The sequence below is a fragment of the Macaca nemestrina genome, chromosome 14 (genome assembly GCF_043159975.1).
Source record: "Macaca nemestrina isolate mMacNem1 chromosome 14, mMacNem.hap1, whole genome shotgun sequence".
Lineage (NCBI taxonomy): Eukaryota > Metazoa > Chordata > Mammalia > Primates > Cercopithecidae > Macaca > Macaca nemestrina.
The window spans coordinates 92,971,446-92,996,664 of NC_092138.1; the positions used below are offsets into that span (position 1 = coordinate 92,971,446).

The 25,219-nt window shown below is 42.9% G+C and overlaps 2 protein-coding genes across 7 annotated transcripts in view; one reads left to right on the forward strand and one right to left on the reverse strand.

The window, feature by feature from the left end:
* Positions 1-202: 202 nt before the first annotated feature.
* Positions 203-15,946, reverse strand: LOC105487165 (NADH:ubiquinone oxidoreductase subunit A8). Of its 2 annotated transcripts, XR_003019303.2 has the most exons (5): positions 15,791-15,946; positions 8,170-8,333; positions 4,054-4,219; positions 3,204-3,297; positions 386-523 (listed from the first exon to the last, which is right to left on the reverse strand). XR_003019303.2 is itself a non-coding variant. In XM_011750505.2 (4 exons), exons 1-4 carry the CDS (start codon positions 15,839-15,841, stop codon positions 386-388), a joined length of 519 nt encoding a protein of 172 aa, XP_011748807.1. In that variant the 5' UTR covers positions 15,842-15,946; the 3' UTR covers positions 203-385. The 2 variants fall into 2 exon arrangements, 1 of the variants encoding a protein (XP_011748807.1); XM_011750505.2 differs by lacking the exon at positions 3,204-3,297 and having other exon boundaries at positions 203-523.
* Positions 15,947-16,049: 103 nt separating this feature from the next.
* LOC105487166 (MORN repeat containing 5) overlaps positions 16,050-25,219 on the forward strand; it is a 40,260-nt gene continuing 31,090 nt past the window's right edge. For 4 of the 5 annotated variants that reach the window (XR_011612841.1, XM_071078282.1, XM_011750508.3 and 1 more), the window contains exons 1-2: positions 16,050-16,182; positions 23,191-23,338. Coding sequence is in view for 4 of the 5 variants with exons in the window: in XM_071078282.1 (XP_070934383.1) it covers positions 16,136-16,182; positions 23,191-23,338 (195 nt within the window). In the remaining variant the exon portion in view is untranslated. Of the gene's footprint in view, positions 16,183-17,649; positions 17,700-23,190; positions 23,339-25,219 lie in introns of all 5 variants that reach the window. The other variant, XM_071078283.1, reaches the window with a different exon arrangement.

Sequence of the window (25,219 nt, forward strand, 5' to 3'; positions counted from 1 at the left end):
GACACACCCCAAGGAGCTGCCTAAAGTAACAAAGCCTTTCCTTCACATGACTACTTCTCCCTGTTCTAACAGGGATTCTCAGCCACATAAGCGAGTGCCTAAAGCAAAGCAAGAGGAACAGGCAAGACCACAAGAAGAAAAAGCAAGGGGAAGTCATCTTTAAAGGCCAAAAGGTCACATAAAACATGATAAAATACAACTGTTTCCTTTAAAAATTTTAATGGACAGGAAATGGTATAGAATAACTGCCAAGTCACATAAATTAACTTTTTTGTTAATGTTTGTGATCCCGGAAAGAACACACTATCAGTCGACGCAAATTGCATGGGCGTTTTCATCAGTTGGTGTCTGGGCACATGACCGAGTGTGGGCCACGGACCCATCTTTACTTGGTCCAGACAAAAAAGTGGCTGCCATGTACGGCAGGCTTCAGATCTCCCTCGATCTCAGGGTTGGGCTCCGGTCTTGGTCTTGAGTGATAGGGATTCTCCGGTAAAGGTCGATCTGTTTTCACTTTGGTGACCTGGGAAGGGTGAAGAGGGCAAAAGCAAAGTTGAAAGCTAGGGTGGAGAAATCTGTAACCATGAACGTACCTCCTGGTGTCTCCCCAATGCTCTGGCTGCCACAACTGCTCCCTGACTTAAATCCCCAGCAAATCACATTCAGACTTATTTAATCCTTGAACAAACACTCAGGAAAGCCTACTTTATGTCATTCCATGTGGTAGAAACTAGGGATACAGAAGGGAACAAGGTACTGTCCTCAAAGGGATTACAGTATAGTGAGGGAGAAAGCCAGGAATAACAACTAAGATTTCCAAATTACCCCAATGACTAATGGCAATGATGGAGACAGGAACTGCCTGCTATAGGAGTAAGGACTGTGTACATCTAACCCATCCTGAAGGCTGGAGGTTTGGACTATTTTTGAAGAGGTAAGACTTAGCTTAAAGTCTGAGCAGGAGCCAGTCAGAAAGACAAGGGAGGAAAAGACATTCCAAGTAAAGAGTACATATGAAGATAGACAGGCATGTCTTCAGAATGGCTGAAGCAAAGTCTGCATGAAGAATGGAGGGAGATGAAGCATCTCACCAACCACTTATTGCTAGAAATGATGCTGGCACATGATTCCATTCCATTTTCACTCTTATGAGGTCATTCTGCAGGGGCTCACTGAGGCCACCTAGCTAATAGCGGAAGAAATAGTACACAAAGTCAGATATGCCTACTCCAAAGCTTGTGCTTCTTAATACCACACTACAGTGGTGGACAGGCCAGATGATAAAGGGTATTAAATGATACGCAAAGGTGTTTGTGTTTTAACCTGATGGTTAACAGGTGCCACTGAAGCAGGGCAGTAACTAAATCCCATCTCTGTAGGCTGGAAAGTGTGAAAGCTAGACTGGAGAGACTCAAGACCCAAACTGGGGAGCTGAGCCAATAAGCCAGGAGAGTGGTGAAGTACTAAACTGCAACAGGGAGAGAGATACTTTACACTCACAGTATCCTCTGATGGTCACAAAAATCTTAACTGGAAAGCCAGCAGAAACTGCTGTCATTTTAAAGATAAATAGGCCCAGAGAAGTAAGAAGACATATTCTTCTTCAGAGGCATTATTATCTCTAGTTCACAGATGAAGACCAGGGAGGTTGGCATGCCTAAGATAAGATACACAGTAATGTCAGAGCTAAGGTTGGAACCTAAGTCTTCAATTCTACTAGTTTTGTTTGTTTGCTTTTGAAAGTTTTCCCAACGTCCTGCCATAAGCAGAGATGGTTCCTACTGATCCACTAATGGTTTCTTGGTATTTGTAGCTCCTTTAAGGAATTAAAGACATTTATGAAATTGGCTGGGCACGGTGGCTTATGCCTGTAATCCCAGCAATCTGGGAGGCTGAGGCAGGCGGATCACTTGACATCAGAGTTCAAGACCAGACCAGGCAACATAGTGAAACCCCATCTCTGCTAAAAATACAAAAATTAGCTGAGCGTGGTGGCAGGCACCGGTAATCTCAGCTACTCAAGAGGCTGAGGCAGAATTGCTTGAACCCGGGAGGCAGAGGTTGCCGTGAGCAGAGACTGTGGCACTGTACTCCAGCCTGGGTGACAGCGTGAGACTCCACTTCAAAAACAAAAACAAAAACAAAATGTTGCCCAGGCTAGTCTTGAACTCGTGAGCTCAAGCAATCCTCCTGCCTCAGCCTCCCAAAGTGCTAGAATTGCAGGTGTGAGCCATGGCACCTGGTCGAGAAATACACTTTTGAAAAGAGTAAAGATAATTTTTTTTTATCTTACAGAGTTTAAAAAAGTGTTAATACAAAGATTCAAGAATAAATATGCTTTCTTACTAGCATGACTTGTTATTTCTTCTTTCGTAAGTGTCGGAAATGAGAAAAGGTAGTTTTATTTGTTACATGTGTAAGTTCTACCACTTTCCAACCTAGAATTATCAACTATTTAAAATAATATGTTCAGTAAATCAAAAAGTATCTGAAAATAATCATGCCAGATACAAAAGGCAAAAAGTTTGCTAAGTTATTATTTATGACACCAAGCTTATATTCACAGATGCTATACACAAAGAGATGGGAACTAGACCGGGGGCTAAGGTGGCAGGATCGCTTGAGCCCAGGATCTCAAGACCAGATTGGGTAACACAGCAAAATCCTGTCTCTACTAAAATACAAAAATTAGCTGGGCATGGTGGCCTGCGCCTGTAGTCCCAGCTACTCGGGAGGCTGAGGTGGGAGAATCACCCGAGCCCAGGAAGTCAAGGCTGCAGTGAGCTGTGATCGCACCACTGTATTCCAGCCTAGGAGACAGAGTGAGACCTGAGATTTTTCCTCCATGCCTTGCTACCTGTGCTGCCCCAGAGGGAACGGACGGAGCTGAGGCTGAAGAAGCAGGGATGGGTCAGAACATAAAGGGCCTGCATGCCATGTTATAGAGAAGATGCTTTATCTCACCAGCAATGGAGAGTCCCATCCAGTTTTTAAAAACACAGTGACGTAGATTTATTTTCCACACAGATCACTCTTCTTGTGGAGGTGTAATTTTATTCTCAATTCTTCATCTAAAGCCCACATTGATCCACCCTCCTCTCCCAGAACTTCATGTACCCCAGGTTAAGAACTCCTGTCCAAGAATAAGATAACAGCAGCAGGAACAATGAGGGATTTAAAAAAAAATTCCAGGAGATGCTAACCTATAGGAAGTGATGACTGCATGGAATCAGAACAGTAGGGAATGAAGAATTCAGGTTTCTAGCTCTGACGTTTCGACAGATGGTGGTGTCACAACTAAGATAGGAAATACAGGAGAAAGACAAACACTTTTAAAACTACAATTATGTAGTTTAAAAAAAAAATCTTAGATATGTTCCTGAAAAATGTGGCATAAGCCTGATCCTATTTCCCCAGTGAATTCCACAATAACCTCCACAATGTTTTCAACTAACAGTGTTTCACTAATACTTTAGCTTCCTCTACTCCCTTCTGTTCTTTAATTAGCTAATTAACTAAAAATAAATCTGCACATGCTAGAAGGTCTAAAGAAATACTTCTATTTTTTTCTTTTTTTTTTTTTTTTAAGACAGAGTCTCCCTCTGTTGCCTAGGTTGGAGTGCAGTGGCGCAATCTCGGCTCACTGCAAGCTCCGCCTCCTGGGTTCATGCCATTCTCCTGCCTCAGCCTCCCAAATACCTGGGACTACAGGCGCTTGCCACCACGCCCCGCTAATTTTTTGCATTTTTAGTAGAGACAGGGTTTCACCATGTTAGCCAGGATGGTCTCGATCTCCTGACCTTGTGACCCGCCCACCTTGGCCTCCCAAAGTGCTGGGATTACAGGTGTGAGCCACTGCGCCCGGCCAGAAATATTTTTATTTTTAAAAATTCCTTTCTGGACTATGTATAATCACTGCCTAATTAATATGTTTGGTAAATCTGGCAAGTTCTTACAACATATCTGTATTCACAGAGACCCTTTGCTGACCACCTCTTGCCTTTATCCCACCCCTGAGTCAGAAAGTGAGACCTCCAGTAGAAGCCTTTTTACCTTTGACAGTTCTCCCAGGTCAGGCCGCACCCAGCCCAATTTGTCCAGCACACACTCGTCAAACTTTGCCTGCTGTTTGCGACAGTGACGAAATAACTGCTGGCCAGTATAATCAATGCAAGTCCAATATTCTGTAAAAGGCTCTGCGCAGTGACGTTTTATCTGCCTGGAAAAGAAGGCTGGGTTAAACAATGAAAAACAGAAAAATGGTAAAACAATGAAAAACAGAAAAGTGAGAAGAAAATAGGTACAGATCTCAAATACATAGCCTTGCTTTTTGAAAGGCATGTGAGTAAATATTCTTACCTCACTTACAAGACAACTTCAGGATCCTCCAGTTGAGAACAAGTTAGTAAACAAAAAAGATTTCTGAGGTAGAAAACCTAATTTCTTTATGTAGTAAGAAGAAAAGAGTGTAGCCTAATGCATGCATATTTTACTCAGAGAAGAACTCCTTACTTGGGGCCTATTTATTCTTTTCTTTAGATCCAATTCCTCAAAGGGTATCAGCTTAGCAAATTTAGAAGAGAAGGAGGCATAATTAGATAATGGACATGCTGACAGAAGTCAGAGGTGACAGACAATGACAAAGGAAGAGACAAAATTATACAAAGCAAATACACAAACTAACAAGCAGAAGATCCTGGGATCATTCAGTATAAAGACAAACTGCACTCCACTCCTCAAAAGCTCAAGGTCCTCATTCTATTTACACATTGAATAAAAATAGATATTAATCCTTGCTATCAAGAACAAAGTTATATTTGGTATTCTCTGTTAAGAAGCAGGGTAGCATATAATTCATTCTGTGGCTATCAAAAATGGCTAGAGAAAATTTAACTTCTGTGTATAAAAAGAATAAGCTTCAGTTTTTTGCAAAATCCCCCTTATCATTCAACCCTGCTAGTATGCATGTTCAAGCAAGAATAAAATACCATCATTTTATGTAAAAGCCATACTTGAGGCAGTGAAATTCAGAACACCTCTTTCTCCCAATGAAATAATAATTTTATTATTTAAGTGCTTACCTGTCATACTCCAGAAATCTAGCTACACTCTCACATGAATCCTGTTTAACATGGATCAGGAAGGAAGGATTTCAGAGATGGCCCACAGAAGTACACAGTGACAAATCTGCTTTTCACTCCTGCCCAATAAGCCACTCAGCTGCCCTCCTGGAGGTCCACCAACGTCACTGGTTTCTTAGGTTTCCCTTCCAGGTATTCTAAGCACAACCTGCACCCACGTAACTTCTACACAAGAATCACTTTGATAGAAAGCAACCATTTCCAATGGGAGTTTTATATTCCTCCAAAACGCTGCAGCAGCAGACGGGCTGCAAACCACTACTCTAGTAGCACAGATCCCTGTTCTGGACCCCATTCCCCATACCTAACAATTATCTATTAATGCCTACAACCAGCAACTTCAGCAGTGAGAAATTCCTCTATGGAGGCAGTTAGGCACCTTGGGAATTTGTGAAATCCAAACATTCCCCGCTTAAAATGTACTACCACTGGGCCATGGAAAAAAAGCTTTGCAAAAGTTCTCTTAGAAAATAAGAATTGTTTAGGCTGGATGTGGTGGCTCACGCATGTAATCCCAGCACCTTGGGAGGCCAAGGTAGGCGGATCACTTGAGGCCAGGAGTTCAAGACCAGCCTGGACAACATGGCTAAACCTCTCTACTAAAAATACAAAAATAAGCCAGGCGTGGTGGCACACACCTGTAATCCCAGCTACTCAGGTGGCTGAGGCACAAGAATCACTTGAACCCAGGACGCAGAGGTTGCAGCAAACCAAGATTATGCCACAGCACTACAGTCTGGGTGACAGAGTGAGACTCTGTCTCAAAAAAAAAGAAAAATTGTTTAAATAAACACACACACACACATACACACACACACTCAACCTCGCTGGCAATCAAATCAATGCAAATTGAAACATCCAAAAATATTTGCACCCCCCAAATATTTAAATATTATGCATACCAGAAGCCAGCGCTGAGGACAGCATAAACTGATCCAACATTTAAAAACCAAAAGCAATTGCCGGGCACGGTGGTTCATGCCTGTAATCTCAGCACTTTGGGAGGCCGAGGCAGGAGGATCACGAGGTCAGTAGATCGAGACCACGGTGAAACCCCGTCTCTACTAAAAATACAAAAAATTAGCCGGGCGTGGCGGTAGGCGCCTGTAGTCCCAGCTACTAAGGAGGCTGAGGCAGGAGAATGGTGTGAACCCGGGAGGCGGAGCTTGCAGTGAGCCAAGACCTCGCCACTGCACTCCAGCCTGGGCAACAGAGCGACATTCTGTCTCAAAAAAAAAAAAAAAAAAAAAAGCAATAAAGTTCAAGAGCCATAATAATGTTCAAAGCCTTTTATAGAATAATCTCACTGTTAGGAAATTTATGCCAATGAATTATTGACTAATGAAAACGATCTACACGCAAAGGTAATCACTGCAGATTTATCCAAAATAATCAAAAACTGAAATCAACAATGATGTTCAATAACAGGAATTGGTCAGGTATGTTATGGTTGGTTTATCCACTGATAGAATAATATATAACCATTAAAAATGATGATCATGGCCAGGTGCAGTGGCTCACACCTGTAATCCCAGAACTCTGGGAGGCCAAGGAGAGCAGATCACTTGAGGTCAGGAGTTCGAGACCAGCCTGGCCAACATGGTGAAACCCCATCTCTACCAAAAATACAAAAAAATTAGCCAGGCTTAGTGGTGCGGGCCTGTAGACATGTGAATCGCTTGAAGCCAGGAGGCAGAGGTTGCAGTGAGCCAAGATCACACCATTGCACTCCAGCCTGGGCAACACAGTGAGACTCCGTCTCAAAAAAAAAAAGATCATGAAGACTATACAGCAACTTCAAAGAATGTTTCCAATAATGTCAAGTGAAAAATAAAAATGAATTTCTCAATGTATACATACTATGATTATAACCACAAAAATATCTTTGCATAGAGACAAAGACAGTAGAAGCAAGAAAGAAGGAAAGCAGCTACTGTGCTAAGGTATCTATTTTTCTTTTCTCTAATGTCACTGTTGTGGACATTGGTGGTTTTTGCCTAGTCAGCAGTCATTCCCCCATTCTTCTGTAACATCCTTCTAATTTTCCTTTGGGAACAACCTCTCCCTGTCTCTTAGCAATGTGGTTTGGATGAAGCTAAGTCCACTCCCCATCTCAGGCCTAACCAATCAGAGCCTTTTATCTCCTGAAGCACAAGTGATGCAATGATATGTATATGAAGTCAGCCAGCCAGGACAATTAGACTCAGTCCAGGAGCTTCTGCTCACCTCTGGATAAAGGGCACACTTTGTCTAAGTTTGCTAAGCAAGTATCAACAGAATAGCAGCTTGAGTGGCTGGTGGCCATTTGTGGTACAGCAAGGTAACAGCCTTTCTGAAATGAGGTAAACAGAGAAACCAGAACTAAAAGACTGTGAAAACAGGAGAGGCAAAAAGACATCAAGTAATTGTGAAATTATTTAAGCCCTTGAATCCAGTCCTGCCTGATGCCAGGCCTATTTCTGGACTTCAGAGTTAAAAGAGCCAATTTCCTTTGAGTTGACTTTCTCTCCTTTTAAATAGAGTGCTAACATGCTTGTTAAAACATTTTCCTACAATTACACAGTTTAGGTTTTTTTTACTTAAGTATCAAGCACAGTGACCTACCTAAAACCTAACTCTGAATACAATTTTCTTTCCATCATACCTGTGTTCTGTAGTAATGACAACAACCTAGTGAATGCCTGCTTAAAAAGGACTGTGCTAAGTTGTTTTACATGCCTTTTCAAATTTTTCACAGCAAAAAGACTTTCCCCTTGCTGTAGCAAAAATGGTCACCAGTCACTTGCTTAGCAAACCTAGATAGGTATTATTTTACAATTTGGAAACTGAGATTCATGGAGATTAAAGAACTTGCCAGATAATAAAAACAAAACTAAAAATAATTATCATCCTTTGAATGTTTTACCTTGGTCTGATTTCAAAGCCTATGTACTTCCTACTAAAATCCACATTATTAGCTGGCTGTTCACTTATTAATTTAAACCTTTATGTTTCAACCAAGTAGGCACTGATACCAGAAGATTTTTACCTAAAGAAGTCCAAAGCACACTTGTTGACCAGCTTGCCTTCCTCCAAACACCGCCTCGGATCTTTCTCTTCCCAGCGGCAGAGCATAAACTCCTTGTTGGGCTTATCACACTGAGCTCCATAGTGATGGGCCGCAGCTTTAAGCACAGCAGAACTAACTTTCACCTAGGAAAGGAAAGATGGGACAAAGACCACAGACTGTGAACCAGAATACCACTTTCTCAAGTTAACCTCATGCGGGTCAGAATAGAGAACACAAAAGTAGCACTGTTCTGACTTTACCAAGAGTAGCACTGTTCTGACTTTACCAAGTGCTACCAAAAGTAGCACTGTTCTGACTTTGTCATTTTTTTTTTTTGGTCACTCCCATCACCCAGGCTGGAATGTAGTGGCGCGATGTCGGCTCACTGCAACTTCGGCCTCCCAGGCTCAAGTGATTCTGCTGCCTCAGCCTCCCAAGTAGCTGGGATTACAGGCATGAGCCATCTCACCTGGCAATTCTTTATAATCTGTGGTGATTTAGAGAACACGAAGCTCTTTCACATATATTATTTTCTTCACTTTTACAATAATCTCATGAAAAGATTACTATTCCCATTACTATCCCCATTTTAGAGCGGAAGAAATGGCACCCCTAATAGAATCTTTAGATATGTATGGTAGACAGAAAGGGGGTGTGGAGAAGGATGGAGGCTTCTGGGATGTAGGGAGAGGAACCAACTCTGGAGAGCTTCACTGAGTTTCTGCTGCTGGAATAAAATCAATAGATATATAAGGCTGGGCACAGTGGCTCATACAGGTAATCCCAGCACTTTGGGAGGCCAAAGCAGGCAGATCACTTGAGGTCAGGAGCTCAAGACCAGCCTGGCCAACACGGTGAAAGCTCATCGCTAGTGAAGATACTAGAGATGTATCTGGGCATGGTGGTATACACCTATAATCCCAGCTACTAGGGAGGCTGAGGCATGAGAACTGCTTGAACCCAGGAGGCAGAGGTTGCAGTGAGCCAAGATCATGCCACCACACTCCAGCCTGGGTGACACAGTAAGACTCTGTCTCAAAAAAAAAAAAAAAAAAAAAAAAGAATTAAATTAAATCAAATTAATGGATAAATAAAACTCCCAGAGGACTACAGAGTCACAGAAGACAAGGCTGGAAGGGATCACAAACAGCATCTAGTCCATCTAGTAATAGTCCATCTAGTCCATGTAGTAGTAACTAATAATAAAGTACTAAAATCTGCAAATTTTTTAAAAATCAGAGCATATCCAAGGTTGCCATCCCTTTAACTATGCACACCCGTTTCCCTCAATAGCATTTTAGTGATATTTTCTTGAGAAGATACACAGTGTAGATACAGCCAGCACAGAAAGAACTGTAAACTGCCCAGGGCCTACTAACAACTGCTCAAGCAAGAGACCTGCTGGTCCCTTTTCTGTACTACCTTTTCTTATACCAATACCACAATGTTTTAATTACTGTCACTGAAGAGAACATTTTGTTATCTGGGAGAACCATCCTCTTCATTCTTCCTTTTCAAAACTTTTCTGGCTATTCTTTCAGAAGAACACCTTCCCCCAATAATTTGCATTCAAATTGTATTAAATTTAGTTATATATTAAATTAGGGAACAATGGGCACTTTTATAAAACTGGGTACCTGCTCAAACTTCACATCCTCAGAGAGTCTCTCTCTAATCATCTTATATAAGCTAGCATCAGTGGTCACTTGTGTGGTCTGGTCTTAGCACTCATGTGCCAAGTCTGATCAATTCTAGATATACTTGTTCTTTCCTCTCTGTAAGCACAATCTCTGTGTAAGCACCAGTCACGCTGGGGTCATCAACATCTTTCTCAATAATTTTTTTTTTTTTTTTGAGACAGAGTCTCGCTTAGTCGCCCAGGCTGGAGTGCAGTGGCGCGATCTCGGCTCACTGCAAGCTCCGCCTCCCGGGTTCACGCCATTCTCCTGCCTCAGCCTCCCGAGTAGCTGGGACTACAGGCGCCCGCCGCCTCGCCCGGCTAATTTTTTTGCATTTTTAGTAGAGACGGGGTTTCACAGTGTTAGCCAGGATGGTCTCGATCTCCTGACCTTGTGATCCGCCCGCCTCGGCCTCCCAAAGTGCTGGGATTACAGGCGTGAGCCACCGCGCCCGGCCCTTTCTCAATAATTTTAAGAGCCACTGAGTGGTCTGTGTGTGACTAGAATATAAGCTCCAGAAGGGAAGGGATTTTGTTATCAACAGAGATTCACTACTGTAAAGATATCAATTCTCCCTAAATTAATATATGGTAATTAAATATAATGTTGACTATGGTACACACCAAGCACCCAAAATAGTGTCTAGCATAAGTAGTTGTTGAGCACCCACTCTTTGCTAGAAATTGGGGATACAATAATTAGAAAACAGATATGAATACATGAATTACACCTTCTCATCCACAACACAGTACTTCTCTCCATTAATTCATATTCAGGTCATTCTTGTCCTTTGGTTAAAATTACAGTTTCCTTCATTATAGGGACCTTGAAGATTTCTTGTTTATTCCTCAGTATTTTAGCACTTTTGATACTATCTAAATAGGATAGTTTTTCTATTAGATTTTCAAACTGCTTGCTTTTGAAAATCTGCTTGTTTACTGCTTGCTTGTACACTGTATTTTCTCTCCAGCCATCTTACTGAACTCTTGTTAGTTCTGACACAAAACTCGAGAAGATTAACAGAAAAACTGCCATTTACAAATAAAAACTGTCTCTTTCCCTTCTCATACTTTATTTTTTCTTCTTATTCTCATTTCCTATTTTATTGCTTTGACCAACCCCTTCAGGCCAATACAGATGAAGAGCAATGACAGCAGACAACCTTCCCTTTTTCTAAAATTAAAAGCAGGTTTGGTATAATATTTGCTGTTGGTATCTGGAATATAGTTGTTTGGATATTCCTTGTTAAGAAAACTTCTTTCTAATTCTAATTAGTTTTGCTTTACCCATGTTTTCTATACCAGAAAAGACTAAAATTTTTAGGCTTCGTTTTCATTAATTTATAAATGTAACATACAGCATTAACAGATTTTGTAAAACGGATCCAATGTATTTCTAGAATAAAATCTAGTCTGTCACAGTGTATTATGATTTAATACACTACTGAATTTGATTTGTAAAATTAAAATTTTTTGTGTGAGAACAGTCTGTAATTTTATTTTATTTTATTATTATTATTATTTTTGAGACCGAGTTTTGGTCTTGTCCAGGCTGGAGGGCAGTGGCGCAATCTCGGCTCACCGCAACCTCCACCTCCCGGGTTCAAGTGATTCTCCTGCCTCAGCCTTCCTGAGTAGCTGGGATTACAGGCATGCACCACCAAACCCAGCTAATTCTGTATTTTTGGTAGAGACAGCGTTCCTCCATGTTGGTTAGGCTGGTCTCAAACTCCCAACCTCAATGATCCTCCCACCTCAGCCTCCCAAAGTGCTGGGATTATAGGCATGGGCCACCGCGCCCAGCTGTAATTTTATTTTTTATGCACTTTACGCAGCTAGGTTATTAATAAAAGGCAAGGAAAGATGACAAGGGTAATAATCTATACACTATAGAAAGGAGAATAAAGTTATGACTATGTCTATTAATAGTGCAACTGTTACAATTATCAAAAATAAAGTTATGACATAAGTGAAATCTGCCATGATGACTCTAATAAATTTATGTTTAAAATCTGTAAAGTTTTCGTATTAAAGGTTTTGAAAATAATTTATTTAGGAAAACTGGCACACATTTGCTTGTTTTATTACCTATAAACAACTAGGAGAATAAAAACTAACACTCAAACTTTTTAAATATATTTTATATATTAATATATTTTAATATTTATTTTAATAATATATTTTAATAATATATTAATATATTTTAATAATTAAGTTAGTTATATTTACTTGTCATATGCCTTAAAAGAGCTTTAACTGGCTGATTCATCTATTCAAAGGCCCAAAACTATAAGGCCTGCCTGCATTATTTATTTCCCTACAAATGTGGAAATCTTATCAAAACGAAGGTATACTCATGTTGTTGAGCATATAAAACACCATCCCTGTCACAGGAAAATAAAGGAAGACATTGAGTCTGTTTTGTAATTAATGAAAAAGAGGGATGTGCTAGAGACAACACAGTGAGTCAGTGGCAACCCCAGTGGCAACCCCAAAACTGGAACACTGAGATTGTGACCTCCAATGAGGCTTCTTCCCATGATATCACCATCCCTGAGGTGGATGAGCCTGAGATGTCACCATATCCCCTCACCTGCTTCTTCACTAAGACTGATGAATTCCAACAGAAACAACATCCTTTCACAGCTGTTTACTGTGAATACCCTCTCAAATTCCTTCAGCTCTCTTTGTCTCAAAGAACACAGAATTTCAACATCTTTCCTCATTTATTCTCACAACAGCCTCACTGCGCAGCAGGGTTACACAGTCTGCAGGTGTGGAAACTGAGACAAAGTCACCATCTAGAGCCAATCAAACTTCTAGTCCTGTCCTTGCCTCCTTAAACTATGTCTGTACCTCTTTTTATAGTACTTTATTTATACCATACCTTGAGTTTTCCTAAATTTATGTAAAACAGAGAATAGTACTTATTTAATAAAACTGTTACGAAGATTCAATTAGCTAATACATATAAAAATAAGAACAGTGCCTATCACATTGAAAGTACACCATAAATATTAGCTATTTTTATTTTCACTCAAAATTGTCAATATGTCCAAGGACTTTCCAGTCCAAAGCTTCTGACTGCTTTTTTCAATGGAGATGTGTCATAACTCCTAAGCCAATGAGGTCCAAAATGTATTTAACTCGCTCTCCAAACCTGCTCCTTCTTCTGGCTTCACCAGAAATATTGCCATGTTGCAAATCTGACTTTGATTCTTCAACTTTCCCTGCCTCCAATATCAAATCCATTGCTAAGTCTGATCAATTCTAGATATACTTGTTCTTTCCTCTCTGAAAGCACAGTCTCTGTAAACACCAATTACACTGGGATCATTAACATCTTCCTCAATAATTTTAAGAACCACTGAGACCAGTCTCCCTGCTTTTCTTTTTGTTTCTTCAATCCACTCTTCACACAGCTGCTAGAGTGATCTCCCTAAACGACAATTCTTATTTTACTCTGCTATTAAATTAGCAACCAAACTCTCATTCAGCCTTAATAGCAGAGTAAAGCCTAAACTTCCTAACGGGTATGGAAAGGCTTCTGGACCCAAACTATCTTCCCATCCTTCTCACCCGCAACATTTCAAAAAGGGACTATTTACTGTTCTCTCAGAACACTGAACTCCTGTTTGGCTCCCTGCATTTTCCCATCTCCTTACTTTTGCTCAGACCCTACCCTCACTCAGAGGGGTCTTCTCTCCATCTCTGCCTATAAGTGCCATTCTTCAAATGCCATTTAGCCACATCTTACATTATGCCCAAAAAGTGCTTTCTCTATTCCCTTTATAGCTTCAGAGAATTTTATAGCTGGGATCACCTCATCTTACAAATAACCATGTCTGCAAATGCTAAAATCAAGTAATCAAGGTGACCGGCAGGTAGGCCTAAAATTTAGATCCAACTTCAAATCTTTTCCTAAACCATATCTGCCCCCTTTCATAGTATTTAATCACACTTTGTCTTGTATTTTAGTTATTTGAGTAATTATCTGTATGTTCATTCAATTGTGTGAAGCCTAAAGGCAAATGTATTTCAGATATACCAGTTCTATGAAATAGAATCTCAGACGTTTGTTGAACCTAATAAAAACTGCAACAAGAAATTCAGCAACTCAAGATTAACCCAGCTACATGGGGGGTGGGGGGGAACAAAAGACTGGTGGCCACAGGGCAGCTCCCCTCTGCCACCTCAGAGTAAATGTCACTTTAAGTCCCTGAACATAGCTAATAATTTCTTCCTCAGGAAAATAACAGTTGCCACTCTCACAGGCATCTAAGTTTAAATGAAGCATTGCAGGTAAAACACTTAACATATGGCCGGGCGCGGTGGCTCATGCCTGTAATCCCAGCACTTTGGGAGGCCAAGGCGGGCAGATCACTAAGTCAGAAGATTGAAACTATCCTGGCTAAAACGGTGAAACCCCGTCTCTACTGAAAATACAAAAAATTAGCCGGGTGTGGTGGCGGGCGCCTGTAATCGCAGCTACTCGGGAGGCTGAGCGCAGAAGCGCTTGAACCCGGGAGGCAGAGGTTGCAATGAGCCAAGATCGCGCCACTGCACTCCAGCCTGGGCGACAGAGCGAGACTCTGTCTCGAAAACAACAACAACAAACAAAGAAAACACTTAACATAGTATATTAGTGCTGGCACATTATTTCTAGTCTTGGTCTTCCTCTCCTTTAATATAGCCTGTTCTACTACTCAGCCCTGCCATGGCACTCCTGTGCTTTAAAACCTTCCACCTCTTCCCACCATCTCCCTTACGGGATTGAGTCCAAACTGTTTGGTCTGGCCTTGTGGAAGCTGCTTCCAAGTCCTATCTCAGCCCAAGTTGCCTCTCCAGGCTCAGCACCTGCTGCTTCCCACCACCACCACTAGGGTCACATCAAACCGTACTTGGCTTCCTAAACACACAGATTCTGCTAGGCCTTCTCATTCTTTTGAGTTTTCACCCATAATACAGTGGAAAAGCATTGGTTTTAAAATCAGACCTGGGTTCACTTCCAGCTCTATTACAAGCTCCATGACCTTAGGCAAATCATTTCTACTCTCGGGGCCTAGTTCCTTATTTATAACATGTTACGACCCATTGTGTATATATATATCCTACCTTACAGTGTTGCTGGGAAGATTCAATGAATTAATGCACGGAAAGTAATTAGCATCCTGCTTGGCATCTAGAAAGGACTTGATCATGTTAGCTATAATTAGTAGGGTATGTTTCTATTTCACTTCTCACAGCACTAACTACATTGTACTGTGATGGCCTCTTTATGTGTCTGTCTCCCTACTGGATTGAAAGTCCATGAAAGCAGGAAGTATACCTCTTCCAGCATTGTGTGTACATGTTAATTACTCAAATGATATCTCCTGAATAAACGAATGCTTTAAGTGAGTCCTGTTACCAAACACCTTCCCATGGCTGCGAGTAGATGCACGCTCCAATATCGTCTCGTTTTCCCGCGGCCTCCTCGCCCCACTCTATGCACTCTGCACCGGTGATACCACTTTAAGGTAGTGACGGTCTCCCTCGACTGTGAGCCCTTAGGGTTCACATTGAGCCCCTATACTCACTTCGCATGCAAGTTTGAGGATTAAGCGACATAAGCTAAGTAAAATGACTGGTTGGTGCTTAATAAAATGTATCACTATTATTCACGGAAGGAGAAGCAGGTCGCCGTGGAAGGCGAAAGGGGGAGGATTCTAGAGTCATTGCGGGATGCAGCAGGGTGGGGTAGAGAGGGGAGGCGACTCCCGAAGCTGCGGAGGGGACCTCCGGGGGTCGACCTGTATAGGTGTTGGAGGACTGGGGAGGGGGACCCGGGGCCCAGGATCCGCGGAGCCTAAGCGGGGCTGGGCCCAGGCCCGAGAAGCCGCAGCCCCATGTCTCCCTTGCCTGTCCTCCGCACAGCCTCACCTCGTCTACTTTCAGCTCCTCTAGAGTGGGCAGCTCCACTATCCCCGGCATGACGGCTGCAGCCCCGACCCGGACGAGGAGCCCTCAGCCGCGTCTCCCCCGTCTCCTTGAACTCCCCTTTCGACCGCTGAGTGCCACACGGCGCCTGCGCATGCGCATCCGGTAACACGCAGGCGCACTGCTCCGCCCACCCGCGAGCGAGGGAGCGTGCGCAATACCAAGAAGCTGGCCGCCTCCAGGGGGCGGGGCTTCGATTCGGCTCCGCCCACCCCTCCAGGTTGTCATAGTGATGCCGTCTCCACTGAGACTCCGGATCCTAACAGCTGGAAGCTAAAAACAGGCTCCATGGAGTACACAGGGAGCAAATATATCGGGGAATATGTAGATGGGAGGTAAGGGGCTCATTTGATTCACTTACTATACCTTGAATAGCTGTGACTGGAAAAAGACAGCTGTCTTTTTGCTTCTGCGAAACACCTTGTGCCAGGCACTTTCACAAACTTGCCAGAGTAATTTTCTCAAGGACCATATCTAATAAGCAGCAAAGCTGAGATGCATTCATTCCATATATACTTATATGTGTGTGTGCATTCACTGTGTGTGCGTGTTTGCTATCTGCCAGTTTTAGACATAGGAATAAGAATATTTAAAATGTCAAGATCCTTGCTCTTATGGAGTTTATAATCCAGTTGGAGATGTATTGCCAATAAACAAATAAGTGATAAAATAATTACAGATAGTGGTAAATGCTATGAAAGCAAACACGAAGATTGGGGAAGAGAGACTGTGGCTAATCTGAATCGAGACGGTTGCTTCCCTCCAGGAGTTCACAATCTAGAGATTATTATAGAGGATTATATACACAAATCACTGTAGTGGACTAGTAGTAAAAAACAATTCAACAGTTTTTTTTTCCTTCCTTTCCTTCCTTCCTTCCTTCCTTCCTTCCTTCCTTCCTTCCTTCCTTCCCTCCCTCCCTCCTTCCCTCCTTCCCTCCCTCCCTCCTTCCTTTCTCCATTCCCTCCCTCCCTCCCTCCTTCCTTTCTCTCTCTCTCTCTCTCTCTCCCCCCCTCTCTCGTTTTTGTGGGGTTTTTTTGTTTGTTTGTTTGTTTGTTTTCAGACAAGATCTCGCTCTGTTGCCCTGGCTGGAGTGCAGTGGCCTGTTCACTGCTTACTGCAGCCTCGACTCCCTAGACTCAAACAATCTTCCCGCCTCAGCCTCCCAAGTAGCTGGGACTGTGGGTGTGCACCACTACCCCAGCTAATTTTTCAATGCCTTTTGTAGAGATGGCGTCTTGCTATGTTGTCCAAGCTGGTCTCGTACTCCTGGGCTCAAGTAATCCTCTTGCATGAGCCACTGTGCCCAGCAATTTAACAATGTTGAGTGGCTACCAAGTACCAGGCCCTGGAATTGACTCTGGGCACAATCCCTGTCCTCAGAAAGTTCATTCAAACATGATGGGACAAGTAGACATAACTGATAACTGTGATTCAGTGTGGTAAGAGCTGTGGTAGAGAGAAGCATAGGAAACACAGAGGTGGCCACTCTTTCTTGCCAGCCACCCTGGATGAAGAAAGTGGAATCTCTGTTTTTATAGCTGAGGAAACCAAGGCTGAACGATATGAAGTGGTTTGCCAAACCAGTGCTAGTTGTGGGGACTGTGAAACACTCCCACCTTGGGGCCCCGTATTCACAAGTTGGTGGAATTCCAGGCCATTTTGGATTAATAAGAAAGAGGGATCTGTGGTCTGGGCAGGGATAGGAGATAGATTCCTAGAGAAGGTGGTAGGAATGCTATGGGATGCTATCTCTAATCCTTAACATCAGTCTTTCAAGGAAGATGTTATTATCTTTCCAGGTAAGAAAGGTGAGCTTTACAGGGCTTGAGACACTTATCCTACTCAGCAGGTAAGTGGCAGAGATGCCTTGGTGTGTACCCTCTCTCACTACTCAGTGAGATAGTTCAGGCTGACCTTGCAAATAAAGGAACAGAAGTTAAGAGAAGCAAAATGACTTGCCCACCATTATGGATACACAGCTAGGAAGTAATGGAGTCAGGATTTGAACCCAATCCTCTGTACAAACCACATTCTTACTTTTCACAAGGCCCTGTTACAGTGAAGGTGGTAGAATTTTGGCAGATAGAGATGCGGTATTGGGCATTTTAGGCACAACAAGTTGAGAAACTCCATTAATTTTCAATGGGCTGGGTATGTGCGAGAGAGAAACACACAGACAAGGCAAAAGAAGGAAGGCTTTCAACCATTTGCCTTTGGCCTTCTGTGCATTTTCATTGGGTATGTCGAGTCAGCCATTTCCATGCTTTTGTCCCTAGGAATTTGGGTTTTGCTTGAGGTTTTTTGGTACCTCTGTAACCACGAAAGGGATTTCCAGACCTGAACAGGGCTTCCCAACTTCCCATAACTAGCAAGAAGTCAGCAGTTTTTCGCTTGTTATACTTCTTTTCATAAGTGGAACATGTGTTGTTCTGTATTGATTTTGTATTTTTAACAACAGTTAACTAGAGTTCTATTTGGGGCGTCTCAAATTTCAGCATGTAACGAGAGAGACAACATAGTAGAGGTAAAAAGGTTTCAGCATCAGACAGGTCTGGGCTCAAGTCTGCCACTTGCTTGTTGTACACTTAATTAACCATCCATACCTCAGTTTCCTCATCTGTAAAATGGGAGAGCAATGCACATTCAGCAGTAGTATTCCAAAGAATAAGTAATGATCATATATGGATGTTATTTACATACGGTAGGTACTCAATAGCTTTTTTTAAATTTAGGGAGGGGATATTTTCCTCTTGGCGTTTAAATGAATATAGTAACTTCTCTATATAGTAGGAAGTTGATATTTAACATTTGGTTTAAAAAGTTTATGTATACTCTCCACGGCTGATAGGAACATCAAATGGTACGACTGCTTTGGAAAAGTTTGGCAGTTTCTTAAAAAGTTAAACAGCCATTCCACTCATAAGTATTTACCCCAGAAATGAAAGTGTATATCTATACAAAGACATGTATACAAGTACTCATAGCAGCCTTATTTATAACAACCAAAACTAGAACAAACCCAAATGTCATCAACAGAGGAATGAAGAGACTGTGATATATCCAGTCATTGGAATACTACTCAGCAATAAAAAAGAGTGAACTACTAGTACACAGAACAACATGAATGAATCTCAAAAAATTACGTTAAGTGAAAGAAGCCAGACAGAAAAAGAGTAGATACTATATGATTCCATTTATGTAAAATTCTAGAAAATGCAAATCTATGGTGATAGAAGGTAGATCAGTAGTCACCTAGAGATGAGGATTGTGGGCAGGGGCAAAGAGGAAGTGTTATGGAAAGAAACTTCTGTGGGGAATAGATATGTTGTCTTGATTGTGATGATGGTTTCCCAGGTGATGTCAAAACGTATCAAATTGTACACTTTAAATATGTGGCTTATTGTATGTCAATTACACTTTAATAAATCTACTTTTAAAAAATCTTAAAAGAGACATGATTTCCCTGTACCACGTGTGAATATTTAAAAAATAAAAAGTTAATGTAGGATCTGTCTGACCTCAATATTATGGTTTCTTTGGAGTAGTTGCACAATTGAGTTCTAGATAACTCCACTCCAAAGCACCACAAGGTAAGTGCCAGAAGACACCTACAGACACAGGGGAGGAAGGGATGCCCATAGCATTTATGTAGCAACTGCTGTGCTCTGGGTGGCTTTGCCTGCATTTTCTCTTCACAGGGACTCTTTGAGATAGATATCATTATCCTATTTTACAGATGGGAAAAGTAAGGCTGGGAGTAATTACATAACTTGCCCAAAGTCACCCAGTTAGCACTTGGCAAAGCAGGTATTAAAACCCAGGTCTATCAGACTCTAAAGCCCATGTGCCTTCTTTCTTTCTTTTTTTTTTTTTTTTTTTTTTTTTTTTTTTTTTTTTGAGACAGAGTCTCGCTCTGTTGCCCAGGCTGGAGTGCAGTGGCTGGATCTCAGCTCACTGCAAGCTCGGCCTCCCGAGTTTACGCCATTCTCCTGCCTCAGCCTCCCGAGTAGCTGGGACTACAGGCGCCCGCCACCTCGCCCGGCTAGTTTTTTGTATTTTTTAGTAGAGACGGGGTTTCACTGTGTTAGCCAGGATGGTCTCGATCTCCTGACCTCGTGATCCGCCTGTCTCGGCCTCCCAAAGTGCTGGGATTACAGGCTTGAGCCACCGCGCCCGGCCTGCCCATGTGCTTTCTACAATAGAGCTCTGCTGCTGGGGCCCTTCAGAGGACACATACAGTTGGAGCCATCCTTAAAGGCTTCATGGAAGAGATGATATTTGAAATGGGCCTTGAAGTTTGGGTAGGATTTAGGTGGTTGGGGATGCAAGGTGAAGAATGTTTCTAGGCAGAGGGAACAGCATGAGCAATAGCCAGAGGGCACGTACGGAGTAGAGCTGGCAGTTCAGTTTGGCAGGAGAGTGGGTTGTGCTCAGAGGAGTTATGCGAGGGGAAGCTGGACAGGCGGTCTGTGCTCTGGCAAAGAAATTTCAATACTGTGCACAATTCTGGTGGTGGAGGAACCACTGATAGATCCTGGTAGGGCCAAGCATCAGGAAATAAAACTTATTTCATCTCTGTATCTCTCCTCATAATGCATATGTGTGGTAGGGACTCAGTAAATGTTGGCAGAATGAATGAAGGAGATGATAGCTTTTGGGTTTTTTTTTTTTTTTGAGACAGGGTCTCACTCTGGAGTGCTCTGGCTGGAGTGCAGTGGTGCAGTCTTGGCTCACTGCAACGTCCACCCCACCGGACTCAAGCAGTCCTCCCACCTCAGCCTCCCCAGCAGCTGGGACCACAGATATGCGCCACCATGCCCAGCTAATTGATAGGAATTTGAGATCTGGTGATCATATCCTTATTATGATTTGAAGTCTTCACTATAAAGTGGGGTTTTTTTTTTCTTCTTTTTAACTTACTTTGAATTTAGAAGGCAGGCTTTTCACCTTGAATGAATTTTTTTAAATGGAAGAGAAGGAGGGAGAAAAGAAGGGAAAGAGAGAGAGAGGGAAGGAGAAAAAGAAGGAGGAGGAGAAGGAGAGAGAGGGAGAGGGAGGAGGGAAGCAGGAAAAGTGAAGATGGGGAGATCAGCTCAGAGCTCACTGCAGTTGTCCCAGTAAGAAGCGGCAGAGCCCTGGGCCAAGGCAGAAGCAGTGAAGCTGTAGGAAAGAGATAAATGTAGGAGAGGTTTGGGGATTTTACTGCCAGGAGTTGGCAGCTGATTGGCTCCAGTCCTGTCCAGAGATGGCTTACAGCCCCAGCCCAGGGCCCAGCTCCTGGCCTTGAACCAGAGGATTCTGATACCATTCATGGAAATGGAGAACTCTAAGAAGGTGCCGCTTAGGGGAGGAGGAGATGAGTTCTGTTTTAGGCGAGTTGGAGATGTCTGTGAGAGGTCTGAACAGTGATGTCCAGTTCGAGGTAAGAAAAGGGGTGGGGTCTAACCTCAGAGAAGGGTGTAGAACTTGCATATGGAGATGGTGCTTAGAAATGACAGATGTGAGCTCAAGCAACGCATAGAGGAGGGAAGGAGGAGTTCTCCCTTCCCCCCATGTCTTGCACTAGAATAAAAGTGAAATAGTTTTCAAGTTCCTGCTCTATGCTGGGCATTCTGCTGTAGTTTCACATCCATCATCTCACTCAGTTATCTCAACAACTTTGTCATCCACTCTGTTCACTCACTGCTCTTTCTGTTTCCTTCATTCTTTACTCAGGAGAGGTTTATGAAGCACCTGCTTAGTGGTTCTAGGAGTTGAGGATACCAAGGTCTTCCTTTAAAGAAGCTTTAGTTAAATACAGGAGATAAGATATCTAATTACAAAACAAGATAGAAAGTGTTACACATCCCAACAGAGGTACTAGCAAAAGCCTAAAGAAGGTCAGAGTTAGGAGAGGAGCCTTTAGCTTGTTGGGAGGAATGGAGAAGGAAGGAATGAAAGCATATTTATTAAGTACTCACTATATGTCAGGCCCTTTGCTAGGAAAACTATTATATGTTATCTGGATTAATTGCAGCCATTTCACCCATAAAGAACTGGACAGCCCAGTGCAATGGCTCACACCTGTAATCCCAACATTTTGGGAGGCTGAGGCAGGAGGATTACTTGAGCTCAGGAGTTCTAGATCAGCCTGGGCAACATAGGGAAACCCTATCTCTACAAAAAAAAAAGAAAAAAAAATTAAATCAGCTGGGCATGGTGGGGCAGCCTGTGGTCCCAACTACTTGGGAGGCTGAGGTGGGAGGATCACTTGAGTTCAGGAGATTGAGGCTGCATTGAGCCATGATCACACCACCGTACTCCAGCCTGGGAGATAGAATGAGAACTGGTCTTGGAAAAAAACAAAAAACAAAACAAAGAAGCTAGTCAACTGGTCAAGTTGGTGTCACTGCCTTGTTCTCCTGTATGAGCCTGTCTTCCTCCAGCACAGCACTTATCACACATTGCATAATTGCTCAATTGTGTCCCCCACTAGACTGTGAGCCCCACAAGGACAGGGACTGCATTTGCCTTGATCACTGGTGAATCTGTGTTGTATTCAGCAGATTGGACCATCAGCATAGTCCCTGATAAAATGTAGGTGCTCTGTAAATATCTGTTGGGAAGGAAAGAAGGAAGGGAGGGAAGGGAGGGAAGCACAAGCAAAGAGGTTTGGGAAAGTATCTGTATTAGTCTGTTCTCATGCTGCTGCAAGGACATAACCCAAGACTGGGTAATCTGTAAAGGAAAGAGGCTTAATGGACTCACAGTTCCACATGGCTGGGAAGGCCTCACCATCATGATGGAGGCAAAGGGGGAACAAAGGCACATCTTACATGGCAGCAGGCAAGAGAGCATGTTCAGGGGAATTGCCCTTTATAAAACCATCAGATCCCATGAGATTTGTTCACTTTCACGAAACAGCATGGGAAAAACCCACCCCCACGATTCAGTTACCTCCCACTGGGTCCCTCCCAGGACATGTGGGGATTATGGGAGCTACAATTCCAGATGAGATTTGGGTGGGGACACAGCCAAACAATATCAGTATCCAAGATTTTATTTGTGTATATATATATATATATATATATAATGGTGGTAAGATTCAGGAAGCAGTGTGAACTCCAAGGTGAGAGTGAGCCTCTAGGTGAAGGGGAGAATGAACAGAGCAAACTGTATTCCCCTCTTTTCATTTTTGAGCTTTTGGGGGAAACAAAATAAAAATTTTGTTTTCAGCAGAGTACTGCTGGGATGGGAAGGATGAGAATGCTGAGAATGGGGTTCCTGCTCACTCTGTCGCCTGCCAGCTCTGACCCTCCAGCTGTCACATGGGGCTCAGTGATTTCCCTGTGTCTTTGCAGGATGGAGGGCAAAGCCAAGTACATCCTCCCTACTGAAACAATATATGTTGGGGAAATGAAGGACGGTGTGTTTCATGGCGAAGGAACTCTGTACTTCCCCAGCGGGAGCCAATATGACGCTGTTTGGGAAAATGGATTGGCCATAAAGGTGATCAGCCGGGGGGGCGGGTGCTGTGGAGGAGAGATCCTCGGGCAAGAAGAGCCTCACCCTGTGGCGCCCCATCTACCCTGTCTGGTGCCTACCTCCTTCCATTCCCTCTTCTCTTTGTTTCTCCTCCTCTCCCCCGACTTTTTATATTTATTTATTTATTTATTTATTTATTTATTTATTTATTTATTTATTTTTGAGATGGAGTCTCACTCTGTCGCCAGGCTGGTGTGCAGTGGCACAATGCTCACTGCAACCTCTGCCTCCTGAGTTCAAGCAATTCTCCTGCCTCAGCCTCTCAAGTAGCTGGGACTACATGTGTGCGCCACCACGCCCAGCTAATTTTTGTATTTTTAGTAGAGACAGGGTTTCACCATGTTTGCCAGGATGGTCTCAATCTCTTGACCTTGTGATCCACCCGCTTCAGCCTCCCAAAGTGCTGGGATTACAGGTGCGAGCCACTGCACCCACCTGGCATTTTTTTTTTTTTTTAAACGAGTCTCACTCTGTTGCCCAGGCTGGAGTGCAGTGGTGTAATCTCAGCTCACCACAATCTCTGCCTCCTGGGTTCAAGTTATTCTCTTGCCTAGGCCTCCTGAGTAGCTAGGATTACAGGTGTGTGCCAGCATGCCCGGCTAATTTCTCCCTGCTTCTGGATCTCCCAGTGCCCTAGAATCCTCTCCTTCTAGATCTGGAAGGATTTGTGGAGAGGCTATGATGAATTTGCATCTGCTACACCACTTACTGCCTGATCTTGGGCCCATGACTTCACCTCCCTGAGAGTTCTTCACCTATCAACTCAGGACAGTAGTTGCATTAGTTATCTATTGGTACTATAACAGGTTACCACAAATTTAGTCTGAAATCAGCGCAAATGTATTATCTTACAGTTCTGGAGCTCAGAAGTCTGAAATAAGTCAGCAAACCTGCATTCTGTCCAGAGGCTCTGTGGGAAAACCTGTTTCTTTGCCTTTTCCAGCTTCTAGAGGCTGCCTGCATTCCTTGGCTCATGGCCACGCATCACTCCAACCTCTGCTTTCATCATCACATCACCCTTCATCCCTTTGCTTTCATCATCTCGTCTTCTCTCACCCTGGCCTTACTATTTCCCTCTCATAGGAACCTTGCAATTATATTTGGCATACCCAGATAATCCAAATAATCTTTCCACTCCAGGATCCTTCATTTAATTGCATCTGCAAAATATCTCTTGCCATGTAAGGTAGCATATTCACAGGTTGCAGCAGACAGGGACATCTTTGGGGGACCATTATTCAGCCTACCACAATAGTACAAGGCACCTCCTAGGATGATCATAAGAGTAAATGAGGCAATATATATATGAACACTTTGCTAAGTTCCCAGCGTACAGGAGGCACTCAATAAGTGTTAGCTCTTACTACCACCATCACTGCTACTATCATTATAACCTACCTAATCCAAGGATTCTTACCCTGGTATTTGTGGGTCATGAATAGAATTCAGGGAGTCACTGAAACCTCTTGATTTATATACAGAAGTTTCTGTGTAAAGGGGACTAAGTTTTTCTCCAGGAAAAGCATCTATAGCTTTCATCAGTTTCACTAAGAGCGTGTTGGGGCCTGGCTCATGACCTAAAAAACGTTAAGATTTCTTAACCTTGTTTTATAGCTTGGAGAATCTAAGCCCCAGGAAGGGGATGTGACTTACCCGAGGTCACACAGTGAATTAATAGTATCATTGGAATTTCCACCCGTGTTTCCTGATGCCCAGGCCAATGCAATTTCTACATCCTGAGGCTTCCTTTAGCAGTAAGGCAGCAAAAGCAGAACGTATGTGTTTGGACAAAGGGCCATGGCTGATGGCTCTGACCTTTCCAGCTATAATAATAATAAAAGAATA